Genomic DNA, 27750 nt, shown 5'->3' with positions numbered 1-27750 from the left:
TGCATGTCCATCCACATAACGAGTGTAGAAAAAAGCAAAAAAAAATGAAAAAAAATGCACGAAGAAAAGGTGTGCTTCAGTGCTACATTCGATGCACTAATTCAATGAGATATGCAAAATGAAGCGCAAGCATTAGAGCAAGCATCAGAAATGATAAAGCGTAGTCGCAAACACTGTTCACTGCATATTAGCATCACTGAACTGCAGTGTATAATTGTAGCATTTGTCACAAGGTTGACACTGCAAGCAAATTCTTGCACAGATGCGCGTGCTTTGAAGGATGCAAGAGAAAACGTCTCTCACTTTTCCAGGCTACTTCAATAGGAAGGAGCATGGAAGCCGCAAGCATCAGCATGCTCGGGAAGCTGGAAAGGTGCTCCACCGATGACAGCAAAAGGCTAACGGTGCCCCGGGGTGTCACCACTCACTGGCAGCAGCAGAGGAGGTGCAGCCGGTTCGGGGTTTCCCGCTGATGCCGTTGGCGGCATGTACGAGTCGGTGGAGTTGAGCACCTCTCGAAGAATGCGCAGCTTCTCGTTGGCCACGCTCAGCTTGGCCTCCACCTCGGCCTGTTTGTCAGGGAAAGACATCGACCAGGATACAGCCTCTTCACAGAGCGCAACAACAAAGCCATCGAGTACTAAATGGGTCTCTAAACTCAACAGTGGGGGCGTTGCACGTGAAATAGCTCCTGGTCTGATCAGCGCCGAAATGGCTGATGAACAAGAGCAGTTGTTTGTAGCAGCAACCATCCCACCACAGAACAGAATAGCACTCTGAGACCTGAAATGGGTGGAAACTCCACTGCATAATAAGTACAGAACAGCCTGAATGAGCATTCGTAATGAGCTTAGCTGTTCACCTGCAAGCTTCTTTGGCATTTCGGCTTTCTGAATCAAAGACAATGCACCGGAGTGGACCGTATGCTTTAACATGCTCAGCTGTAGCAACATTCCTCTGTGCAGCAAAGCGAATTTTTTTTTCCTGTCTACCACTGACAGAACTAACTAACAGCACCATCACCAAGGGCTCCAAGAGGCAATAAAATGCACCCTATGATAGGCACCCAAAGAGAGTGCGCAGTCAAATGTCCAAGTGCTCTTTCTGCTAGGAAATTTCAATGGAAGGAACAAATTTATATTATGCTCCTCAGCTGAACTCATGATGTCCATGGTCTATAGCTCAAGAAAAAGATTTTAAGGAGGAACGCAGGTCTTTAAATTTAAATTTTTATTATTAGACACAGCGTAATGAAATTAGATGTGTGTTGGTATTTCTTCTGTTTTCAATAGTATAATTAGTTTAAGTATATTTTGATTGGTTTCCATGTTATAGAAAAATAGTTCAAATCTAATAGGGTAATTTCTTACGGGTTGTTAAGACGCTTTCCTTAAATAATTTTGGTTCCATTTGAAATGGAGCTATAGCCAATGATCTGCAATGGGGAACTATGCTATTTATATTGTTACTGAAATAAATTATTATAAAAATATGGTCAGTTATGTCGAAGCACCATAAGTATGAAATATAATTAGGTAACATTACTGTTCAGAAAATTTTATGTTTGACTGAGCCATTAAAGATAACATAGCTCCATAGTTCAGTTCTTTCTGACTTCAACGGTATGAGGTTAATTTAACTTGCACCATAAAAAGATTATGAAAATTTCTGTAAGGCTAGTCATGTTGCCGAAGAACGCGAAACAGAAAAAATGCATTTGAATTGTGCTCGCCAGCCATTTGGAGGCGTTGTAGAGACCTAAACAAATGGCAGAATGCGGACGTCGCAAGAGAATTTCACAACAGCGAGTAGCACCAAGATATAGAGAAGAGCACCAGCTTCTGAACAAGACCAATATGACGATCATTGGGGACACGATTGTGGGAAGAGATGGGAGTGAAGTTCTCCGGCATTTTGCTCCAAACTCAACACCCGATATATCGATTTTATAGTAGTCAGAGGTCGAATGAGACCTTGAAACTTTATAGGCAGCTACTTTAAAGTATATTGAATCCAAATAACGTAATTTTTGAATTTTTTTTACCATTTCAAGACTTGCATTTCCCATTAAGCTGGGCGCAATATGGATCGACTTTCGGAACAGTCGGACTTTCGGAGTAAGCAGTTCTCGCAGTACACATGAAATATGGTTGAAAGTAGTCTACATGCATGAAAGTAGTGTCATAAAAATGCACCAATTATGAGTGATGGATCAGGTACAATTGCCGTCGCTACAAAATTAACAGAAAGGTGTGATGGTTTGAAGTATGCTTCTGAAAGCACTGCTATGTAAACTTTGTATCTGTATGCTCCCACCTGCTTGGTCTTCCGAGACTGCAGTATCTCCCAAATAAACAAACAACATGATCAAGCCAACACCCACCATGGCCGACTTCATCCTCTCCCGCTCCAGCTGCATCTGCACCTTTTCCGGGGCCTCCCGGTCCAGCAGCCTCTGCTTCTCGCTGAGCTGCACACAAATGATGAAAAGTCTGAGCTAACTTGCAGCCAAAAACATGTTCAAGCACCGAATACCTTGAAGCAGGCAGCTACTGTCTCCCAGAGGACAAAAACAATGCGAAGGGCCACAGCTAAGTTGTTTCATAGGCGATTTTTTTTTCCACGAATGATCGAGTTTCTGGTCTGAATGCTACTAATGACATTACTATCGCACAATAGTATTTTTCTGCAAGCTCTAGAAATTTCCAAACGTAAGAAATCCAATTTACTTGCACAGTTTGTATTTTGTTAAATTTGGAAGTCAGTGTAGCTAAATTTGCCCCACAATGTACAGGTGCTGTCAAAAGTAAATGGCAATATTAACGAAACGGTTTAATCACTGCCCACTCAATTCATGCATCCTTGAATACATACGTGCAGACTAATTGTGATTGTGCGAATTGCAGTGTGCACCAAGAAACATGGATCATTATGCTTTAGATTTAAAGAAATTAAGTTTTTTTGATGAAGTCGCCTTCCATTTACTTTTGACGGCGACTGTACACAGAATGCAGGCCACAGGCACTTTATAATTAAGCATGGTGCTCAGACAACCAATAAATATCAGCTCAGGTGAAACGCAATAAACTAAGGAACACACTTCATTACACACTTAATTAAGTAAAGATGTTATTTTTAGGGTGGAGATGCCATTTGAAAGGAACAACTCTTTTGTACAGCTCAAAAGTGAAAAATATAGAATGTTCATGTTTGCAACAATCGCTGCTTGATCTGGCTGGACACTGAAACATTCAGATGTAGTTGTAGAACCAGCAACGCATGCCTTATTGTCCAGGTACAACTGTTCATGGTGTGCCTGCAAATTCGCGTACCTGGCAGTCACTTATCACCAGTATGAACAAAGTCAGTGCTTTGCAGAACCAATATGAACCACATTATCCAAAAGATGAGAGGTGGGTACTGCAACCTTGCATGTTCTGAGAGGAGCTGCATAGCCTGGAAGCAGCCGTATAGAACGAAAACTTTACGTCACAAAGAGTCTTTCATACGTACAAATGTTACCCCGCTCTTTTAAATTTGCATATATATCTCATGCTCTCACTTGGCCCATTATAATTAAATGACTACAGAACTTAATTTTATTACATGTTTTCTTCTGATGTGGTGTTCAACTACAACTGCTAAATAATTTGTAATCGAATTCCTCCTCTCATGCTGTTTCGGTTTCATCAACCGAACGATGGCTGTGATGTGCAGTTGTGCCTTAGGCTCTGTGAGGCACAGCTAAAGTGCAATATAAATGTGGATAAGTAGTGTTAACTCACTACAGCACTGAAACCAGCCAGCGTCAGGATCTATAATTACAACAAATGGCATATCAGCAGTTATATTGCCATTTTTTTGTGCCTATCCTGACCTGAAGTTCAACTACTACACATCACAGCCATAATTTGGTTGATGAAACCGAAACAGCGTCAAATGTTAGAGCCCATAATAGCATATCATAGCGAAGGTCAACAACAGGCGTAAGTAAAAAGGACAAGACTGCGATGCACTGACCATGTTCTCCACAGTCCTCTTCTCCTGGGCCATGCCCTCCAGCTTGAGGGTGAGGGCTTGCACAGACTGCTCGGCATGAGCCACTTTCTTTTCAAGCAGAACGACTTGCTGCTCTTTGGCTTTCAGGTCCATCTGCATCACCTTGATATCCTGGACACACCACAGAAACAAGATGGTCAGATGAGGCAGCGCACCACATTAGAGATGCCCTCTGCTTGCTTCCGGTTCTTGCCCTTTCACATCTACCTTGACAATGTCATTGTTACCAATGCATGCATGCCCTACCTTGGAATCCACTCTATCACCCTAAGGGACCATCACTTACATTCCTTTCACATCAAGACTCGCCCATGTCCATTCTTTCTTGATTTCCACTAAGGACAGGTCAAAGGATACCAGCTCTCATTTGTTCCCTAACGTACTCTGCTCTCTTTGTCTTCTAACTTTACCCTTTCAGGTTCACCGACAGTTTGCTAGGAGCTAAAAGCACAAGTTTTGGGAAGTGCTATGTGCAACACCCGTAAAGATTGTCCAGCCACCACCCATCATGCTACTTCTCCTTGGGGAAAGGCTGGCTGAGGACTGCTTTTTAAATGCAGTAGTGAAAAAACAATGCCACAAAGGTACAAAAGACGAAGAAAAAAAAGCATGAAGAACTGCAGTTAAACTACTCCCAATGTAGAAATGCAGTTTCAGAAAGGAGAAAGTGGACACCCCCTTTTTTATGTGCGATTTTTGTCCATATGTTATATGTGATGTCGGCACTCATGAGTGCCCGCATCACATATGCAATGCTCAGCTTAAAGAAGCATGCTTAAATTATTGATTCCTTCAAGTACTTCTAGTATGCCATACTGTGGACCCTATTATCAAAGGTCTTAGTATTAGTTTGACAGTGTCACACAATATAAGACCTTCGAAAAATCCACAACAGCGGCCCATTTGTGGAGTTTTTACATCAATCGCATCAAAGCATTTCATTTTCTATCAAGACAGCTTGGGTGGCATGCAATTTCTGGGGGGGGGGGCCAGAATCCTATCATTGTATTCATTATTTCGCCGATAATTGTATTCTTACGTATGGTTTATTTTTACACAGTGGCAAAAAGGGAATTAATAAATCTAAAGAACTTGATCATTATTAGCAATATATAGTTATATCTGGTATCCTTATAAGTGAATTACACTGCATAGCACAACAAGCACCTCTTAGATACTCTGCGTTCATGGCTGAAAGGTGCATCCAACCTTTTTTTCTTGTTATTTCTCCTCTCCTCCCATCTGCAACACAGCAGTGAATGACCCGGTTGGTGCCGGTCCACACAGCTCCATCCTTTCCCGCTGGCTGGTCCACAGCACAACCTCTCATAAGTGCTGTAGCTTTGAGTGCTTAACAAAAGTGTAAGAGTGCAGGCCACACAGCTGTGAACAGAATACAAATTAGTAGAACATTTGTGCGCATTCTACATACCAAAAAGATCACTGCACTGAAGGCAGTCATTCACAAAAGGAACTCCTAAACTAGACAAGTGTTCTCGTGATGCCTGAAGCAAACGCACAGGCCGTGGAACTGCACTGCACACAGTAGTGGCCTTAATATGTGCTGCCGACTAGTTGCGGCACTAAGCTTAACCCTTGCGCCTTAGCTTCGCATGAGTAAGCCCTGATACGAGCCCACAAATGCAATCATGTGACTGCAATAATCAGCCCGGTGCTTTCAACTGCAACGCTCTCCACTTGTGCCCTTGCTTGTCATACCTCTTTCAAAGCACTGTTCTCTGCTTCCTTCTGGGTGAGCTTACTCCTGAGGTCATCAACTGACAAGAGAAAAAAGCAGGTGAAAGCATGTTGAAAAAATGATGAATACACAAGGAATTGAGTACCAAAATGAACGCTTAGGAAATAAGATGGACAATTACTTTCAGCAGCATTGTTTGGCTTCATTTTTTTCTTGGGATATCTCCTATTGGTCTGCTGCTCGTCCTCTCGCTGCAGAACATCACTGTCAGAGCAGTCGCTGAGCTTCAGAGAAACAAAGAAAGGGTAAAAATATTTAAATCACCAAACAAACCAACGTTTAAGCAGTGCAACGGTACTCTCGCAAGAAGATTGCATCAAGGGAAGCCACCTTCAAGCAAAGTCTGCATATTGTACATCACATACGCTCATGCTCAATGATATAAATATGCATGTTAGTTTTTAGCAGAACAGCTCAGCTGATGACGATGTTGAATTTTAATGGTGCAAGGAAATCTGTGCCGAAGAGCACCATCATACAAGGTATTTTTCATCCATATAAGGTCCCATTTTCCAAGCACTTCACCCCAGAGATGCCGAGCATCAGGCCAAGGAAAAGCTTGTACCCACTTCATCACCGGTGGATACCCACCGGCACTGGGGATTGAACCCCGCACCTTTCACATGAGAGGGGAGAACAGCAGAATTTTAGCAGAACAGAAGGTCAGTTGAGCTACCATGCCATATTGCTATCGTATATTAGTCTCTCTGCATATTTGTCGGTGTGATATTGCAGTGACTGCAGCTTTTATCCTCCGCAAAAATATTCCAAAAACACGCCAATTTTATGATTACCGTTTCATGACCTAGGTTGCAAAACATGCAAATAGTGGTAAGCAAAGCCCATTTTTGAAAGTGATGCATGTACTAAAGACAAAAATAAAATTTGCTACAGCATTCTTAATGACAATATATAGGTGAATTTTGATGCCTGGTCACCTGCAGTTTTTTTAATGAGCACCAGAATCTCAGTGTATAGACATTTTTGCATTTTGCTTCCCCTGAAATACAGAAGATGAGATCATGCCTATGACCTCGTGCTGAGTAGCAGAACACCAAGGCCACCAAGCCACAATGGGTGTTGTCGTAGTCTTAATCCATTACAATGCCTGCACCGCATTCAATGGGCTCAAAATAGCGGCAAAAGAGTAAATAAATTATGGGGGTACCTAAGCAGTTATGATGTGTAAATGCGAAAGTACTGCTTGTGGCTGAGCGTGTTGCTTAGTTGTTGTTGGGGGATAGGAGTGAACGTTGTTTCGGAGCAGCGGCTCGTTTCGCACATTTTGTTGCATTATGGTGGCTGCAAAATTTGTTGCCAGTGAACTGCTGCCTCCGGCCACGCTTTGCTGTCTCGCCTGACGATGTAGACGTGAGCGACTCCATGGTGCCACAACCTCATTCTCCGAAAGCTGAAGGTCAACTGACGGCAGTGGCGGAGACTTCCCCTTTGTGTAATCTCTAGCCCCGACAGTGGCGCACCATATTTCCTAGCGTATCTCGCGGAGGCGGTGTACATGTAGCACTTCACATCAGACGAGACAGTAGCATCTCGCCCAGTGCATGGGGCAGAGGGGGCCATATCTACTCCCATCTTGAGCCTGGTCTGCGCTGTTATCAGCGTGAAAAGATATAGTGTAGTGACCCCAGTGAGGAGGACCCTCAAACCTGTTTCCATTCATCGTGGAAGTCGACTTGCCCTTCTTAGAGGGAGAGAGTTTGCCTGATTTCATTTGCGTGCAGCGCTTCTGCCCCATGTTCCTGCCACAGCTGTCTGGCTATGGCAGGGTTTTCGCACAACGAGCCATGCAATGTTCTCGCGTTAAAAGGTGTGGGCGGCGGGCTAACGTGAAACGTTCACACACATGAAGTAAAAAATGCACCCTGAATACAAACAAAGCAGACAGCCATACCGGCATGCAGCTGACTTCCCGTGGTGGTTCTGGTGGTGGCATTGTGGAATGCTCTTTCAGGCTCCCTGCAGACAGGGTAAAACAGAACCTTTGAGTGAAAGAAACCAGCAGTCAAAGAGCAAATTTTATGCTAATAAGGTAACATAGTACCCCTAACTTTCATGCAAGCACGTCTTTAAAAGGAAAGTGCCTTCACCTCTCCAGTTTCTCCAAGGACAGATACTGTAATTTTGAACTTGTGTTCTCCTATTAGAGGTGAAATGTGAGCAGTATGCTGTGCAGCCTACTACGCTGGAGCCTTAGTGCAAGAAGCATTAACGCATTCCACTCATAGCTCATTCCATCTTCAGCTCCAACCATGAAATTTGCTGTCAAAAAGTAGGCACCTCAATCTTTTTCAACACAATCTTCTGAAATGCCAGTGAGTATCTTTAAAGAAGGCTTTGTGATGTTATAGCAGTATGCTCTGCTCTGAACCTCTGGATACAGGCTGTCACTCAGTCTAGTGGTTGGTGTTCTTTGGTGGTGCTGAGGTTATTTAATTGTAGGCAGACCGGTACAAGGCAGAAATGCAACGAGTATTCAGCATAAGTGGAGAAGTAGAGGAAACACGAGTGAAAACAGAAAACCACACCTCACCCTGAAACTTTGCCGCGCGCGGCAAGATGGGCCGGCGCCGGCCTGCATGCAGGTGGAGGGCTGCAGACTGTGCTGTGGCCGTAGGAACCAGAACCTCCTGGGTCATCTCCGCAAACTTCATCACATGCTGAAAGCAAGGAGGATGTCAAATGAGAGCACTGCCCAACTATTTTTAAAGCATATTGCCACACTGCTGTCTTGACCCGTTGCCAAGCGTCTCTCTGTCTCGAACGTTTAAGTGCAGCTGTTCGGTGATCCTCGCCACAGCAGACTGCTGTGCTGTCCTGTTCCTTGCTGTGTTTGTCGGTAACAATGTGATATCTGAACTCCTTAACGGTTGAAAAGAAACTGCACATTTTCTCTGACACATATTCTGGCTACACCTGTTTGTTGCACAGAGTGCTCCAGTCTAGCAGTACTAGAACAATTTCAGCTGCACCAGTTTACTCAAGCGCAAGATACACTGGTGATGCGAATGGCCATGCTCTCTAATCAAAAATAGTGTCCAAGAAAGATTGGTTTCGAGGAATGTGTCAAACAAGCACCGACTATTCCCAGCGGTTTAATGTTAAAGAGTTGACAAAAAGCACCGCTCATGAATGAAGCCAGTTAATATTTGTCAAAGCGTGCAATACCACTTACAAGTGAGAACAAATGTAAGCACACTCATGTAGGCAGCGTTCACCGACATAAAATTATATGGCACTACATATCAGTTACCCGCGGCAAGCAGCGCACACTTGGCGAGCTGCAATGCGATAAGAAACCCTTGGATGAATTAATATTCTTTCCTCATAGTAGTCTACAGAGATTTGAAGCTAGAAAATATAAACATTTTAAATATTAAATTATGCGCTCAGTGCAATACATATTCGATCTGAACTCAACCTAAATATTCATCCAATCTAAAATGCAAGCTTAACACTGAAATTACGACTGCTCTGCTATATACTTACGAATGTTTCATCATAGTCATCTGGTCGTGGGTTTAAACAAACAATCATGCGAACTTTGCCTTCGCCATCAAAAAAGTTCTTGAACAGGTGAGTGATCTTTGTGTCCCTGTATGGCACAAGCTGAAAAATAAATGCAAGTTTTAGAGAGGAGGCCCCAAGACCACTTGCAGAATATGAAATGCAGGGTTGCAGTTTTTTAGGGTCGCAGGTAAAACAAACCAAAACAAATAAGCAAAAAGTAAGCTTAAAGCTGCTATAAACAGGTTTTTTGCCCTGCTGAAAGTTCTAGAAAAGCGCACAGTGACCCGAGTGAAGATCTCCGAGACAAACAGGCAAAGAGAAAAAGCTTCATCTTTAAGACGTTCATAATAGCACCAATTTATTTACATAGCACAAAAGCCAATACATCACCTTATTTGACCCAGTTGTCTGGTTCTCTCGTAGTGTTTCAATGCAACTACGCAAAACCATCAAGGAATTGTTGATGTTCCCTGGGGGGGGGGGAAGGAAAGAAAACAGGTCCTGAACAAAATCTCACACAGCATCATTTCTAAATGCAAAGATGAGCGTAGCAACATGCTGTCGCACAGAAACAAGGAACAAGGTTTGTTGCATGCATGAAATGGTGGGCATCTATGAAACAAGCTAGCTGTCAAAACGAGTCTCACCAGCTTCCCTGAGCCTGTGGCCAGTGTTCCCAGTCCTGCCTGTGCGTTCACTGCCAGCAAGGTCTACAAGCGAAAGCTGACTAATGACAAGTGTCCTCTTGTCCTGAAAATGAAGAGAAAAAGAGTGGTCAGGTACTAACACCATGAACATAGTCTTGGATTGAATAAAAAGGAATTTAAACATCCCAGCTTATGCACAAAAATGAACGCAGCAGTCTGGTTACCAATCCTAGCAGCTGACAACTTTCAACTCTCCTAATTCACTAGAGTGCTAATAGCCAGAATCCACATTTCTGAGAGATCTGAGAAATATATCCAATGTATGAGTCTACATAGGCCTGAGGGAATAATTTTCTTTGAATAATTTCGAAGCGAATATTTTGAATGCTTCTGGTGCACAAAAAAGGTTGAACGACACAATAGGCAATTTCAAAATCATGTATTCTGAAAATAAAAACAAACTAAGAGTACATCACAGCTTTGCAACACTGCTTCAGGCTGTGCTGACTTTCTGCAAAACTGGCCATCGGAAATTGGAGGAGTCGACCTGCCGACGAAGTCGACATATTTGTCGGACATTTGCGACATTTGTGGGACATTCGTGGGACCTCCACCTGCTTTGAAGAAGCTACTTCATGGACACCTGCTGCGCGTACATATCCTGCGCCTCTGCACCCAGTGCCATCCCGCTTGAGGCATCTGAAAGAGGCACCCATCTCCATGCACCTCGTGCTGTAGCTTTAGCTTCGCGCTCACGCCACTGCACTTGATTGGCGAATTTCGCACTGATAAGAGCAACTGCGACAGCTACACCCAGCTCGGACTCATCATGCAAAAGTCGAGGGAGCTGCACGTCCTTCATTTCATGTACGTGTGCACTGCAGGTAGCGCAGACACAGTTACAGATCTGGGCGTTGCACTCACGGCTGCTCGTGTGTGCTGCAGTGCAGCATTACATGCAGGCATGTGGCGCGAACATTCTCAGTAGTCCCTTGCGATGAGTGCAGAGGCGGTGTGCCGATGCTGCAGAATGTAGCGCCAGTGCAATATGGACATATGAGGCACGAGGGACGGTGTGCTTTAAGGTGTGCATACACCAAACGCTATTTCAAATTGAGCCTTACGGGGGAAGTGGGTCTTAAAAATTTATGTCACAATATTGAAATCATCAAGGAACACGTATTTTTGTGTCCTGATTCTAAATATGCCAGTTTCATGTAAAAAAAGCCCTTCTGCACTAATGTAGTATACTTTATGCAAGCTTTCTGCCGAAGGCTTACAAGGAATTTTTACTGCAGGGAACTTGCTAAACTGCATATCACTGGTTTGTCTTGACATCTAGAAATACAGTAAGAGTGCACTCATATTTTGTATGCTATTTCTCAGAGTTGACGCTTCTGTATACTAAAATAAAGTTTCCAAAATGGTGACGCGCTTCGAAGCAGTACTCTTCAATTCAGAGTGAATTCGTGTCACTGGGTTTTTCAGCACTTCCACTGGTCATAAATGGAGCATTGTGATTTCAGGCCACTCCTAGGAATAAAAAATAATGTCTTACAAAAGTGGTTTTCTTTCTAAAGAAACGAGATGGTGCCATAGGCTTAGGTTATCATTTCGTATGCTTTTGCATACGCTGAACTAAAAGTGAGCGTATGGCAAACAGTAACATCTCACAAAATACTTCCGTTTAGCATACATAAGTAGCATACGTAAGCATACCCTAATCTGAAACTGACTAATGTTTCTTCATTTCCCTTTTTCAACCATATCTGCAAACGACGTGAGCAGACGAGGCAAGAAGTGACACATTTAGCACGCTCTCCTGACCGGCTAAGGATTTCTTGAGCTTTCACAGTCCTGCGAAGATCTTATGGGATTGCATATAGGAAGTGTCCGTGGAGTCGGTTTGCACCATGGTGCCATCGCAGAGGGGGTACACTGAACCAAAACCACACAGAGCAAGGGTTCTGTAAACGCTGCTCACACGAGACAAATGATTAATACTATAGTCGGATACAACCCATGAACAAAGTTTTCCCCGTCGCAGGACCCCCTTCCAGCCAATGGCGTCGATCGATTCTTTAGACCGTGCTAGCGTGACAGTGCAGGGAAGGGACTATCCCCTTTCGTCTGCCACTCCCTGCACTGTCACGCTGCAAGGTCATGAAAATTGGCCGCCATTGGATGGAAGTCAGTTCTTTGACGGGGAAAAGCCGCTTTGTCTTTGAGTTGTATCTGCCTATATGAGATTTCAAGTACCAAACATTTGGATCGAATCAAATATCACATAAACTAGTCGATTGCATATTTGGAATTATCGAATACTTGCCCTACAGCAATAAATGCCAGAGAAATTTAGTTCATTTGGATGACCACATACCTGTCCACAGATTCATTGGTGATGCAAAGAAATTTTAGACTTGCATTTCATCATTTTTTTTTGTCCTCGTGGACAATCCAATCCAAAAACCCTATTTAAAATTGCCGTTCTTTGCTGAGCAGAAGCAACGGAGTCAAAGACATATTCAGCTTGCATGGTGAAGAGCAAAACTGCATAAGTTAGCGCAAATCATTCTTCCACCATTATAAGAGCTACAGCGAGTACTGGGTGGCCTTTAACATTTTATTAGCCATATTCTGGTCTCTTGGGTTCTTTAGGAGCATGATGTTTGTGAGCACTCTTCGGCAGATGACCTGTGCGAGATAAATTTTACGAGAAAAGGCTAAAACCCGCAGCAACTGTTCGGCTGAGTAAGCATACTCTAAGGCGTATCCGAAAACAGTACCTTCAGAATGATTATCTAATGCTTCCTGGTGAACTCATCACTTATGCCATCTCATTTACAGTTAAATAACAGTGCTGATGTCCTCTCACCCGACTTGACATCTGGGGTGTTAAGTGCCTTACAAGCTGACAAGATTTCCAGCATCCAGCTGTGCTTGCCTCAAAGGGAGTCTACCATAATTTGTAGGTTAGGAGAGTGATTAGGGAAGATTTCAGCGAGTCACATAGTCCGACCATCAATACACAGTGTGCATATTTGGATTCAGCATCATAGAACAACAGAACAAAAATGTACCTGTATGATATCTTGTCCATGGGCATCAAGAGGGGCTTGGACCAGCCTAATGTTGAAGACACTGTGGCTCCTGCTTGATTCCGCATTGAGGGCTGTGTGGGCCACGTGCCTGGACTTCTGGCCTTGACACCAGGCTTCAAATGCCTCGTCGGCACTCTTCACTTCAGTCTCAGTCACCCCCGAGATATACACACAACGCTTGGAATCTTCTCGCAGCATCTTCGCTTGCATCTGCCTGGATAGTGGGAGGAAAAGAAAAATAACCACAGAGAACTGTTGGATGGCTGCCCAATGGCTAGTGCCACATGGACTTAGGATGATAGCGCAATGACGGATCAGTTGTGGATGGGTACACTACATAACCTGTTCAGGCCTGTGCGACCATCTGCTAGCATCAAAAAAAGCACAGCATTTTTCTTTGAGTCCCGTAGCCAAGTTATTCTCTTCAAAGCTAAACACAGCTTTTTTTGTATAACCATGTGTTTGTATAACCGTTATCATGTCGACGCCATTTCGCTCGCCTAACCTTACTTCACAAACTGTATCACCATCCCACCCTCCACGACGACTCCTTTTTGCCACACCCTGCAGTCTTTCCTCGCCGCGACCACAATAACAAAATAAAACGCATCACATGCCGTTCATTGCTCTACGCGAAATCATTCATTCCTCGCACTATAATAGATTGGAATAACTTGCCATCACACATAGCTACTGAGGTTAACCTACAATCGTTTCAGCATTCGTTAAAGCAAACCATGGACTAACAGATTTGATATTTTTTGTTGTATTATGCGCATTATCTAATTATCTTTTTCTGCGTTGTTTGTTGTGTTATTTGTGTACATTACTAGTTTTAATTCATTATTACGTGTATTTTGTTTCAGATGCCTGTGCCATATTTTTATGCTTGTATCGCCCCCCCTATGTAATACCCTCGCACGATGGCCCTTAGCGGGTATTGTAAATAAATAAATAAATAAATAAATAAACTGTTCAGGTAAGCAGGAAACATTTGTGAACACTGAATGCAAGTCCAAAATAAGTACATATGAATGCCTGGCATGTGAACTAAAATGAGCCACCCAGCTGGAAATCATTCACATGCTTCAATTCAGTGGTGTCGAAGGCAAGGCAAACAAGCATCCAACAAGGATGGTGCTGTGGTCCTGGTGCCTAAAAAACAAAGCTTGTGAGTGGAGCCCTAAGTACTAACAGTGAAACTTTATGATAAGACAATGAGCATGTACATTAATGCTTAGGTTAAAAATTCTTCACACTGTAGACCCTCCAAAGCAAAAAATTTGTTCCAATTATTCGGAAGGCTGATGCAGCAAGGCCCTGCACTGAATGCTGGGCCATGTGTTCAAAGCACTGATGTGACTGACTGGTACGGTTACTGGTGCGTGGCTTCTCAGTGTGGAGCCAGAAGCGAGCCGTTGTGTTGTGCCTTGTCAGCCAGGATAAGTGGGATAGGCCACCGTTCCCCCACAAACTTTGTAAGCTCATCCGCCCACCTAACCTTCTGCCACCCCCTGCTACGCTTGCCTTCTCTTGGAATCCACTCCGTTACCCTTAAGGACCAGCGGTTATCTTGCCTTCGCATTACATGCCCTGCCCAAGCACACTTATTCCTCTTTATTTCAACTAGGATGTCATTAACCCGTGTTTGTTCCCTCATCCACTCTACATCTCTCAATCAATCAGTTCAAATTAACAAGATTATAATGTAAGTCAATTCTTTAAATCTGGTTTCTGAACTTTTATTCATTTCCACAAAGGATGACACTCATGCAATCTTTTATCGCAGACAGCAGAGGTATGGGTGACTCAACAGTACTGTAAATGCCCACCTCTTGCAATTACAGACTTGTTGCTTGCACCCTGAATGCAAGCAACGTTTGTGGCACAAGTCTAATATTTGGCTTCTGTCACAACATTTGAACATTATTTGATTCAAGGTCAATTCAGTGAGATTTCCCAGTAATGTGTGGAGTTTTGGTTCTCAATGTATTGGACTGGAAAGAGCAAAAGCTGTAGGGGAGCCAGAGTTCTAGCCTAGAATGCATTGCATCATGCATATAGCAAGCTGGAGATGATTCAATGAGAAATAAGTGCGAAGGAATAAGGGATAGTCATCAAAACATACATGACAAGCGCTTATATGTGGTCAGTTGTGACCTAGCACTCCCCTTGTCTGTTTCCACTGACTATAGCCACCATGTGCTCTTCATGCCTCAACACAGATGAGTGACAAAGGATGCTCTAACAAAGCTCAATGCTGCCGTGACAGGCACATTTTGTCACTTTACATAGTCTGAGTTTCTGCTGGTACTGATTACATGAAATAGCTAGTAGCATAGATTTTAAATTATCAAGAAGAGGTGTATGCACCTTTAAAACAAACAGATTAGCAGTTGGTTTCGACAAATAGTAAGTGCAAAGCAAAATACGGATCAGGTTACACTGGTTGAATGTACTGAACGTGTTTGGTGCAATATGCTACAAAGAGATGCAAATAAAGATGCCCAAAGCGAAGGTAATTGAAATTTAAGACAATGATGAACATGGGTAAGGTAAAGCGCTCACTTTGTGTTAGTGTCAATTGGATTGTCATCCAGGAGATCGTAGACGTAATTATTGTAGATCTCAATGTATGACACAAATACTGCGTATGCCGTATCAGGGTCGACGTCTTCCACTTTGCCCGTTTCATGAGCACGAGCAGCCCAGTCCACTCCATCGTCATCCCTCCTGAAATTAAAATATTGTCAACATCAGCAAGGTGTACCATTAAGTGGCACAGTAGCAATCACAAATGTGAATAATGCACATTCCAGTACATTAACAGCTGTGCAGTTGCTTTGTGGGCATGCATGCATCTTGAATTCACAACAACCATTTGAGGTCAGAAGAAGCCAGGCTGAAGAAGAGCCGGGAGAGCTTGGCAAGACTAAGGATGGCGGGAAAGAAGACTTCACCGAACAAAGCGTTACGTCAACTTCCCACCAGGTGTGTCCTTTACACACTAGGCCCAGGACCACTCCAGCAACAAAGCTGCTTGTAAAAAGCAATTACATCACTTCTTTGCGATCACATGTGCGCCTGACTGCAGTGCGGCCAAAAATAATGAAGCATATTATTGCGCATACCTTCTTATTTTTGGTGCCTTGGGTGTCATAGGCACTGTCTCGCGCTGGAACTCGACCAATGCCTCAGCCACTGTTTTCGTTTGGAAGCCATTCCGCTTGTCCGGCTTGAAGACCTGGGAGAAGAGTGCAGAACAGGCAAGGTCAATACATTCAACAATCTTCTGCGGAAGGAGGCAATTTTTCACCAGAAATGAAACTGCCTGGAGGACATTTTGCAATCCCCTGTGTATGTCAGTTCAGTTTAACAGCATTTAAGATGTATCTGACAGGCGCTAAAAAAACTACCTACTTACAGAGATCGCTCACATTGTAAGGCTATAACCCTGGCTCTGCTGTTGGTCTTTCAAAATGCCTTCATTTTATCTTGCCTACCAGTAGCAGTAGGACCTATACTTTTTGCTGCAGTGAGTAGCAGCTGTATCAGCTCCCAGTTTGCACAAAGTGAGTCATGAGAAAATGAAAGAAATACTGTCTGCTTTGTAGAAAAAAAAAGCACGGCAAAAGACGCAGGATGAAGAAAGGCACACAACACAGGCGATTTTCTTGGTCCTGTGTCCCTGTTTGCACTGTTTTTTCCTACAAAATGAACATCACCCAACTCGCCCAGCTTGCCATCTACAGCAAATAAAAATTGCCCTAGAGTTCCCCACATTTTCCAAATGCCATGAAATATATTTAAAGCTTTTTCCAGGTAGCAGATTCACTAAAAAACAGTGCTATCAAAATGTCACGCATAGAGGAGGCTTACACCATGCATACTAAATACCTGTTTCTTACAGCTAGTATTTTGCATGCTCAGACGCTCAATCAAGAGGTGTTCCAATGCCCCAAGGCACCTTTTAGGCATCACAAAATGTGCCGAGCCGTACACATTGTCAGCCTGCAAATTACACAAGCTTCATATCCATTCTCTGCCAGCAACAATTACTGAATGCATCCAAAAACACTTTAGCGTGCTATTAACTTCACATCCACTGTTGGCCACCAAATGTGAAATCACAAGAGAGCTGCCACACCCATGCGATGCCAAATTTATGCTGTTAAAAAGCGAATCTGCCAACAAACTTTTGCCATTACTGGTTCTGCTTCTCCAGCTGCTCAGTATAGATGCTAGAGGTGATATTCACAGACACACACAAAAAAGAAATGAAGTTCTAAAGTACAGTTCATTACCTTGTCTATGAAAGGTGTAGATTAATGCACTTACTATCAGAAATTGCGTAACTAACCCTCTCACTGCCTGGTTTTTCGCAAGAGTGACGCACCCCCAGTGTCAGACCTGTGCAGGCAGCCATCGCAAAGCAATCGTGCACACAGAGGAAGCACTCTCCATGGCCTGCACAAAGCTAGAGTGACAACTTGTGAGAGAAAGACGAAAGAGAGACAGAAGAGTGCAACTACTTCTCCTGCCACTGATAGTGGTGAACGAGCCCGCGGAAAGGCAGCGGTACACGCTCCTTACACTAAACGTGACTTAGCGGACGCGGCGAGAATAATAAAAAAAAAGCTTCTAGACAGTTACAAGAGATGGCAGAGCCATTCTCCACCACCTTTCAAGAGTTGCACGCGTGGAGATAGTGCCGAGCAACTAAGCCCCCTTGGAGAGACATGGCCATGGTCACTCAGTGCACCTCAGCTTATGAAGAAAACACAAGCACGAAATGAAAGTACAAGCTTCTAGATGGATAAAATAGATGATGGGAATGCCTCAAGCAGGCCACCTATGTGTTCCGGTGCACATTTCCGAAAGCAGAAAAAAAGAGAGTAGAGCTAAAGTTCAAAACATACAAGTACGTAAGTGACACTCAAAGGGCTAACTACCATGATGTGTCAGCAGGTGTACCAATATACTACTGAAAATGAGGATGCAGATATGATACCTAGCTGTAGTAGTGACGATTTCAAAGGAAGAAATGCAAAAAATTGATCTCCCAAAATTGAAGCAAATAAAAAAGAAAACAACATGGACGGTAAGAATGAAGCCTGAAGCTTACCACCATGCCATGATAGCCAACACTGCATACACGGTGTAAAAATACATTTTTAAGAACCACTTAACTGAACAACAAAGGAAACCTACGTATTTCCTGGCTTGGTATTCGCCAATCGAGTTGAATATGACGTCCAAGCAACGTGGCAGAATGCCTCCATCCTGAGGATTCCCAGTCATTGTATAGGTCTTGCCGGATGATGTGATTCCATAAGTGAACAGAAGCCCTGGAAGAACAAAAGTTCCCAATGAAAAATTTACATATGCTATCCAATATGATATTCTAGCACAGGAACTATAAGCACATTGGTACACATTAAACTGCACATTCATTCCCGTGTAAATATGCGGCAGGTACATATTCACACAGTGCCTGCTGCAGTGGCTTTGATGCTCAGCTGCTGACCCCAAGGTTGCAGGATTGAATCCCAAACAAAACGGCCGCATTTCAATGGAGCCGAAATGTAAAAATGCACACACACTATGCGATGTGTGACAGCAGTTTAAAGAACTTCAAGTGGTCTCAATAAATCCGGAGCCTTCCACTTAGGCATCGCTCAAAGCCCATGTGTCGCTTCATGGCATTATACCCCCCATACCAAGAGTAAAAACTCGTTGAGTCCAAAAAATCGGATAATTAATTCAGAAAAACTGAACAATTTTGGAAAATTCGATCATTAAGAAAAATGAGAATTCAAAAACTCCGTTCAGTCACGGCAACCAGGTGATAATGATGGTGAGTGGGCAGATTAAAAACCTGGCCACTATAGCACCAGGCAGCCTTGGCTTGTACTGTGGACTGAGGGGTTTTAATGTCCTGGAGCAACTCTGGCTTTGAGGGATGCCACAGTGGCGGGCTCTGGATTAATTCAGAGCACCTGGGGTTCTTTAACACGCGCTGACATCGCACAGTGCACGGGCATCTTTTGTATTTCGCCCCCATTGAAATAGTATGGCCATTGTGGGGCCGCGATCACACCTGCGACCAGCAGCCAAACACCATATACAGCCACTGAGCCATCACGGCGGGTCCAAGTGACGCTGTTGTCGAGCCAAATTGCAAAGGCAGCGCACTCATCGCTACATTAGTCAAGAATGTACAACAGGATGCTCCGATATTTTCTCTTTTCCTTGCATGCACATCGCTGACTGATGTGCAAGGTGTGTGCAGGGGTAGAGAACACGTGTGCGAGTGGTTCATCCCACAGCATGCATGCACTGCACTGTTTGGCAAAACTAGGAGAAACACTTAGTGCTGCACAAATATCTCTATAATTTGGTCCTCAAAAATTAAACACTCAGTTAATTCAAGCATTTTTTTCCAGTCCCATGAAATACTAATTAACAGGGGTTTTACTTGCACAATTATCACTGATATTTTGTAATGTTTTGAGTGAACACACAAAAGTCTGCAGGCAATCTGCAGTCAAGGGGTGATAAGCAAGTGGTATAATACTATAGACATCCAGCAAGAAAGAAAATACGAAATGCAATACAGCTTGAGTAGGAGCTAGTTTGTACGTAAAACGAAGCACTTGAGAGCTTTTCTTTGGCTATGGTTCTCTGTCTGGTAAACAATGTTGCACTTTTTCCTATTCTTTATACAATGCAAATACAGTGGTGGCAGAGTACAGAACGGTGCACCACAGAAGTACTGCCCAAAGGCAAAGTGCCATCACCGCGTGCATCATAGCTCTCGCATTGCGCCAGCTCAGTTCTGTCCCTGTTGCCAAAACATTCGGACGTGCGTAATTCCTTTCAAGAACAACATCCCTCTAAGCTACAGCAATGCTGAAAAGCTGAAGCTTGACACTGCCTCATATTTCTTGTATCACGTTGTATGATTGCCTGGCAATTTTTTTTTATACGTGGGTCATCAAAAAAATAAGGTCACCTATTCTTTTAGAAACGCAGAAGTACGTGAATTTTCAACAAGTCATATATCCGTTTAAGTGTTGAACATCCTGCTGTTTTTCCACATATTCGGCAATTCAGTCGATGCATTTTTCTAGGCACTGGGGTAGTTTTTGTATGCTCTTGTCATACCAGCTCACTGCGATCTCGTTCAGGAGGCGTTGAAGCTGAGCTTCCACTCCGCCATCGTCTTAGAAGCGCCTTCCGGCTGGATGCTCTTTTAACTTTGGAATCAAGTGGTAGTCACTGGATGCCAAGTCCGTAAAACAGGGCGGGTGAGTGATGATTTTTCCTACGAACTGCTGCAGGAGAATGACAACGTGGCGAGCGACATCGGGGCGAGCTTTGTCGCGGAGAAGTCTCACGCCCTTGTTAAGGATTCCTGCTCGATTTTGAACCGCGCGTCTGAGTTATTTCAGAGTCCCACAATACCTGTTAGCATTTATCGTGCCCCAAAGAGCCATAAAGTCAACCAACAATACGATCTTTCAGTCCCAAAAACAGTTTTCATGGCTTTGTCGGCAGACTGCGCGATTTCGCGGCTAAGGCGAAGAGGAATGTCGCCACTCACGTCGTTTTTTTTTTGTCTCAGGTGGGAAGTGGGACGCCTAGATTCCTCACCGCTAACCATAGAGTCCAAAAAGTTCTTGTTTTTTTCTGCGTAACGCAGAAGAAATTCGTGGGAAGAGCAGGCGCGTTGCCCTTCATGGTCTGGTGTGAGCATTCGCAGACCCACCTAGCGCACACCTTCCCATCTTCCAATTTTTCAGCCATAATCCTACGCACGGTAGCTCAAGACACCTCAGGAATCAAAATGCAGAGAACGACGAGAGTAATCTTCCGATCTTGCAACATCACGTCTTCAAGCTTCGCGACTGTGTCGTCAGAAACTGAAGGTCGGCCACTTCTTTCTTCATCATGAATTGCAGTGTGACCAGCAGTAAACTCCGTACAACACTTGCGCTCGTTTTTGGCGTCTGTGCACGAGCATACCTACACTTCCATCAAGTGGTAATGAATTTCAGCATACTGAAGAGCTCTCGCGTTCCAAACCCGAATAACTGCGCCAACTGCGCACCTGGCGGCAGTGACAAGCCGGACCTCCTTACAAAGATGGCTGCCGAGCCCAGACTGGCCGGCCCAGAAGGACAAGCGTGAGCTTGTTCGGGAGAGGAGGAGCAGTGAGCAGAGCAATGTGGCCTGAAGCAGCGTCAATAGTTTTTCAGCAGCGCCAGTGCTTTGGAGACCTTACTTTTAGGATTACCCTCGTAGTTACAATTTATGATTTTTATTAGGGGCTGTAGTGAGTGCAAACAAATCCACTGATGCAGACAGAAGAAGGGAAAAGCACGATATGCTTTAGACATTTTAGTAGCTGTAGCAGAAACCTGTCTGTTTCCCTCACATGTAGTTAAGACAAGACTTTTTGTTTTCGCAAAGTTAAACGTTGCTAAATGAAGTTCAGGGTGGCAGACCTCCATCAAAGAGGAGGAGACAATCTCAGCAATTCCAGCAACAAAAGGAATGCTAAGCAAGCCTTACAAACACATCATAATTCAAAGAAAGAAAAAGAATCACAATTCAATTGGCTATGTGAAATATTGAATACTGAGAAAGCTTACCAGGCTTTCCGTGAACAAGATCACTGACCAGGGGCAGGCCAACGTGGTTGAAAACCTCCTTCTGACAAGCATTTCCATCAAACAAATACTTGAATCTGTAATTGTACTGAAAGAAAAAAAAACACCATTAGTCACTTAGGTTGTCTCAAACAATCAGCTTTATTTAAATTGTACATCATAAAGGACAGCTCTGCTGTAAACAATCTGGGATCAAGCGTGTTCACTATGACAGGTTCATAACATGTTCGTTCATGCATCAATAAAGTGCCCAAAATGGCAGCAACTGCACTGAATATGCAAGTGCCGTGTCACTCAGGAGGTTCTCTAGGCATAAAATTTGGACATACAGCTATTGACTAGCATCAGCAGCACTCAGCACTTTTGCAACAGAGTATAGCCGCAGTAGAATATCAACCCCGATACCAACTGGTTCAGGCATCATGAATTTTTCTTGGCTCCCAAACGATGCGCAGCCATTTTGCATGTTTGCTTCGCAGATTTCAAAGTCAATGTCTTTGTCCCACTCACTGAAACGTGTTTGCAGCATTACCACAATCTGAGAATGGGCAAACCTTTGTGAATGGTGTCCTGAATAATTCAGTCCAGGGAAAAGGCACCTGGCTCTACAAAGTTTATATTTACAGCCTTGTTACACGATTCCATAGTGCCATGACAGCACGGTTTGGGAACGGAAAAGATGAATAGATAGCAATGTCAACCAAACTGAACATACCTCAAAAATGCACTGCAGCACAGCACTAGTCAGGGGTCTCAGCCTTGTCAATCCACTGCTTTTCACTAGGGATAATCAGTATTGTCAACATAAGAAAAAGGTACTAATTTGAAATTGGCAAATCAATTTACTACAAGCATAGGTGTACTATAAAAAAAGGTGCTTGTTCTGCACTGAGAAGACACTATTTTCCAAAGAACACCTACGTTGCAGCAGGAGCCAAGAATTTTTTCAAACATGGCAAGCCCACAAAGCTTGTGGCATATGCATATTCAAAATCTCTCAAGCTTGCCATCCAATAGCAAACTAACAGGTCCCCAAAACTATTTTTCGTTTCACAATGGTGACAACAGTCAGCTGCAGTGTAATAGTCAGTGCAGGCGCTGTTATGAATGTGTGCACAAGTAGCCCGAGAAAGGCTACTAAAGTCTGCAGAGCTGACGAGCGGTTTGGACAAGCTCCAGACAGGTCTCTGCCCTTGATGGAAAACCAAAGAACAACCTTTCGTCTTGCGGAGCTGAACTAGAACCTACATTACATAGCACTGTGGCATTTCTGGACCTCAATAAGGCCTATGAAGGTGTGCAGAGGTCTATGCCATGGGAAACCCTGCAGGAACCAGGCCTCAGTGGAGGGGTCCCTGTACGTGGACCTAACAGCCAGGGTGGACTGGTGTGGCATTACTGCAGCTTTAGTGACAACTAGCAGAAAATGAGGTCATGCAGACAACACACATGAAGCACCAGTGTGGCGCCTTGTGTGAGTTGTCTTCATGTCCTTGTTTTCCACTGAGCCAGTTGTAACTGAGGCATGTCTGACCAACTCACCCAATTGTTTATGTTTCATTTCACTGAGCAACAACTTTGGCAGGAGTGTCTGCCTAACACTCAGGTTCATGTTGTATAGTCGACAAAGTGTACAGCCCAGGGGAATTTGCTTTTAAGCCGGGGCTCTTGTACCACGTAAAAGAAGTCTTCACCATTGGCGGGGGAGGACGACAGTTCATCTTATCTTCAAGAGTTTTGGAACTCCGAGGATGCACAACGAACAACACAGCATGGGCCATAAGCAAACCCCTCTGGGTTCCAGACTTTTGACAAGTGCACATGGTTAGTCGAGGCAGCACAAGAAACAGGAGCAGCCTGTGGTACAGGAGAGCTCTGCTTTAATGTCTGCAGATGACATTGCTCTTCATGCAAAGAGCCTAGCCCAAGTGCAGAATCTGCTTAGTGCATGTGGTGGGACGATGAGTAATGTTTGCCTCTGGTTTAATCAGTCAAGATGAGGAGTGATGGTGTAGGAAGTGGCACAACCCCTTTCAGTTGAGCGGCTTCTCCAGGGCGGCTGTGTATGACTGACGATCACAACAAAATGCTTCGGAGTTCATCTCAACGCAGGTTCAGATTAATTTGCCAAGCACAAGAAAGAACTGAAAGTGAAAGTAGCACGCAACAGAGGAGTGCTTTGTGAACACTCTGTGGGCTTTCAGCAGGTAAGATATACTGAACAGTCTGCAAAAGATTGTTTGCAGCACCAGGATTTGACACAAGAATTCCGTGTTATGCCCATCATTAAGAACAGAGGAATTTCTGGAAAGACACTAGCCGGATTGCACTGGCTGTGCACACATAACACATACAAACTTGTGTAAAGTATCCAGAGGTTGTCTACATTCGTTGATTGGTCCCGAATTTCGCTCGGACTTCTAGCTGACCAATGCTCTGAACTTTACAGCCGTCCACATATGAATGCTGGTAATAATTTTATTCAGTACTCTTCACGGATGGCCCAGGCTTGCATGACTAGCAAAAGGCAGTAAGTACTGCCCACGCTGCAAAGGCTTGCTGACCCTGTCTTGGGGCCCAGGATGATGGAATGTTGGATATGAGGAGCAGAAGAGAGATGAAAGACTACGATAGCCCTTCACAATACCTGGGACATCAGAGGCATGAAAGGGGAAGGAGCAGGTGGCAGAAAAATGTCACCACAGAGATGGCAAAGAAGAGCCAGGAAAATTCACGACATGCAGTGCATACCAGAAGCGGTTAAACACAGCCACTCCGGCCATTGGGCTGTGGGCAGTGAATAAGCGTTTGCTGATCCGGTGCAATCAGGCAGTACACTGGAGGAGAGGGCCTCCCAGAAGGTATGCTGGAGAAGGGTCGCAGATGAGATAGAACATATACGCAGCGTGATGCTGGACACTGGCGAAGCTGACACGATAAGAAGCAGATCGGGCTAGCCCAACTGCACACCAGTACTCAAGGATGGAAAAGGCAGTGTAAAGGCCCCAAAATGCAATGGGAGGCATGTCTGCCATAAGCCAGGTGATGAATGAGATGAAAAGGACAAGCGTGCAAGTGGCAAGGAATGCCATGATGGTGATGGCTTCCAAGGGTCAACACTGGCAGCATGTGGTGAGTGCAGCGCAGGGTTGATGAAGTCACTGTAGAGGACCTGCTAATGTTAATGGGCAACTGGTGTTGCTGGGCCCAGGAATGAGAGGTGCTGAGATCGATTTGAAGAGCCGAACAGTCTGCTAAGAAATGGGTTGCAGTAATGAGACCTCATCAGCATGAAGACAGCAGAGATTTTCAGTGATACTGTCTGTGAAGATTGAGTAGGGCCCAGAACACCGCCTTGGAGTACACCAGACAAAATGGTGCTAGATGTGGAAGCGGATCCTCTGAATACGCTGTACTGAGTTCTGCCGCTGACAAAGGAATCCAACCAAGAGAACAGTTCCGGAGGGCCCCTTGGCTGCAGCGCTGAACAGGAGCACATGGTGAGGGAAATGACCAAAAGTGCATGAAAAATCCAGCCAAACAAGCTTGCAAGGCATCTGCTTGTCAAGGAAGTGGGCACTAACTATGTGGGCCAGCACATCAAGACTAGTTTTGCAGGTGCAGTGCTGGAGAAATTCATCTTGGGTGAGTGACAGAAGGCCAGGTGCCTACGTGTCTTGTTCGGGATCCTATCAAAGATGCGGCACACGATAGGCGCAGATGCAACTGGGCGGTAGGAGGACAAGAGGTCAGCAGGCAACCCCTATATGCAGAAGGAACCACTGCCGAATCAACAACGCGCTGAAACTTGTGGCATAATATAGGTGCTATAAAAGAGGCACTTTGTACATTGAAGGAGCAGGGGATGAATTCCATCGGGGTAAGGGCTCTGAAATGGTCGGATGTAGGAGCAACCTTGCATGACGTCAGTAGTCGGAGGACAAAGTAGGCACTTGACTTGGGAAGGGCTCTTCAAGAAACTATGCCAGATCAGGCCCAAGCATGGGTTGGTCCATCCAAATGGAAGAGAAATAGCTACTCAATACTTCCGGGATGCCACCAGGAGAATAATATCTCACCATCAGTGTGAAAGGAGGGGCACCAAGATTGCTTCTGATGAGAGTTGACATACGCCCAGAAAAGCTTACATTTCTTTGCTGCTTGAGCAGCAATGTGTTCCATAAACGCTCGACGAGCCAACCAAATTTGCTTCCTCAGAGCGCTCTGGTGCTCTTTGGCAGCAAGAAAGCTGGCCGGCAACCAGGTTCTTTGGGCACCCTGAAACAGCTCTTCCTTCTGCTTGCATAAGATTATGATGTCTCCATTAATCCAAGGAGAATAGAGTTTACGTCGAGCTCTTCTAGATAGTATAATGTCAGAGGCAAGGGCGCAGTCGAAAAGGGGTCATCACTGACACTGTGCGAGACACTGGAGTTGACAATTGGCAAAGAGGAAATTTTTTATAACTCATATGATCGCTCAGGCATGTAATGGCACAATGCACACAGGGCACCGAGTGTCCTGCTACAATGACCAACTGTGCAGTGTAGCAGAGGAAACATCAACAACGTCTGTCATTGGGTATTAACATCTCTAGCCACCCACCATGACAGTCCAACTGCCAGTAACACTCAGATTCATGAAGTGAGTAATGTACCGCCCAGATGGGAAGCCGTGCAGACAATAAAATGCCACCTTGAACACTGGTGGCATTGCGGGGCACTACATCAGTTTTGAAAGTTCAAGCGAATGCAAGCTGATCAATGCGCCTGTTTTCTAATTTTCAGAACTTTATTTGGCACATGGGTACCCAGAAAATGGATGGAGGTGCTGGGTAGAGCAAACAGAATTTTCAGGAACCAACTTTCAACTTCGGTTTGGTTTGGTTTATGGGGTTTAACGTCCCAAAGTGACTAAGGCTATGAGAGATGCCGTAGTGGAGGGCTCCGGAAATTTCGACCACCTGGGGTTCTTTAACGTGCACTGATATCGCACAGTACACGGGCCTCTAGAATTTCTCCTCCAAAGAAATTCAACCGCCGCGGCCGGAATCGAACCCGCGTCCTTCGGGTCAGCAGCCGAGCACCATAACCACTGAGCCACCGCGGCGGTACTTTCAACTTCACAACCTCAAGCTGTCAAACTATACTTCGCACATATTTACAGCCTGCCACTAATTCAAATCCAGATTAATTATCGAGTATCTACATAGTACACAGAAGAGTAGGGAATCAGTGAATTTTACAAGCAGGTAGAAGAGAGCAACACTTGCTGTCAGAGCCAATATGACTAGGATCATTTAGTTTTTCTAGTGCTGCAACAATACAACCAATTTTCCATTCGTTCCGCTTACCTGCTTTGGAGGATTTCTTTCCTGGCCATTTGTCTCTTGCGGTTTTAACTGAACAACCCTGTTATCGATGACTCCCACAACAGGGGCATCGTTTGGGTTGAGCAGGGGGCGTATGCGGCAATAAACCTCCACCGGGTCACGCGCTTCTGCAGAAGCCGGCCGGGATGATTCCCTCCTTCGTCGCTTTGTACCCCTCCTACGTGCAAAATACACAGGAAACACTGCTTGGTGACACACGCCATGAGGTGGAGGACAACGGATTAAGCACTTCATGTTACCCAAATTCGTGCGTCGAGTTCGGTAACCAACTTCAAAGTCATGCCACATGAACCTTAGCCGGCAAAGAGCTCAAAGCAAGCGAACCAAGGTAAACGCGCAGTGACGTATGGCCGCGTTCCTGACGCGGCAACGATGCCGGTTCCATGAGAATGGTGCGGCCATTCGAAACGATAACCCTATAATGTTAGTATGCGTCTATTGCAATAAAGACGCACCATATCCTGACGGGGTCACTCCTTACTTTGAAATATGTCTCAGTTTGAAAAAGTTATGGTTAACAGTCAAACCGCATGAAACGTTCGCTCCGAACAGAAACGAAAAAACAGCGGGTAACTTACCCAGGATTCAT

At 44.5% G+C, this 27750-nt stretch overlaps 1 protein-coding gene across 1 annotated transcript; it reads right to left on the bottom strand.

Moving 5' to 3' along the window:
• Nucleotides 1-228: 228 nt before the first annotated feature.
• Nucleotides 229-27750, bottom strand: LOC149326132 (kinesin-like protein KIF23). The gene is made up of 18 exons (XM_089564485.1): nt 27740-27750; nt 27123-27157; nt 22485-22549; nt 21752-21857; nt 18306-18442; nt 16226-16338; nt 15663-15827; nt 13074-13308; nt 9994-10096; nt 9737-9816; nt 9326-9445; nt 8370-8496; nt 7731-7795; nt 5940-6042; nt 5779-5837; nt 4021-4170; nt 2384-2470; nt 229-569 (listed from the first exon to the last, which is right to left on the bottom strand). Exons 1-18 carry the CDS (start codon nt 27748-27750, stop codon nt 399-401), a joined length of 1932 nt encoding a protein of 643 aa, XP_089420611.1. The 3' UTR covers nt 229-398.

This window comes from Amblyomma mixtum, chromosome 10 (genome assembly GCF_055824585.1).
Source record: "Amblyomma mixtum isolate Tamu chromosome 10, ASM5582458v1, whole genome shotgun sequence".
NCBI lineage: Eukaryota > Metazoa > Arthropoda > Arachnida > Ixodida > Ixodidae > Amblyomma > Amblyomma mixtum.
The sequence above is the reverse complement of the archived record's forward strand: the minus strand, read 5'-3'. Positions and strand labels throughout refer to the sequence as shown.

What these genes read in the sequence shown, in the direction of transcription:
- LOC149326132 (XM_089564485.1), bottom strand. An exon ending in CCACAGGCTCAGGGAAGCTG is followed by an intron (nt 9,817 to 9,993) that starts GTGAGACTCGTT and finishes CCCCCCCCCCAG; the next exon opens with GGAACATCAACAATTCCTTG. An exon ending in AGACAACTGGGTCAAATAAG is followed by an intron (nt 9,446 to 9,736) that starts GTGATGTATTGG and finishes TTTATTTTTCAG; the next exon opens with CTTGTGCCATACAGGGACAC.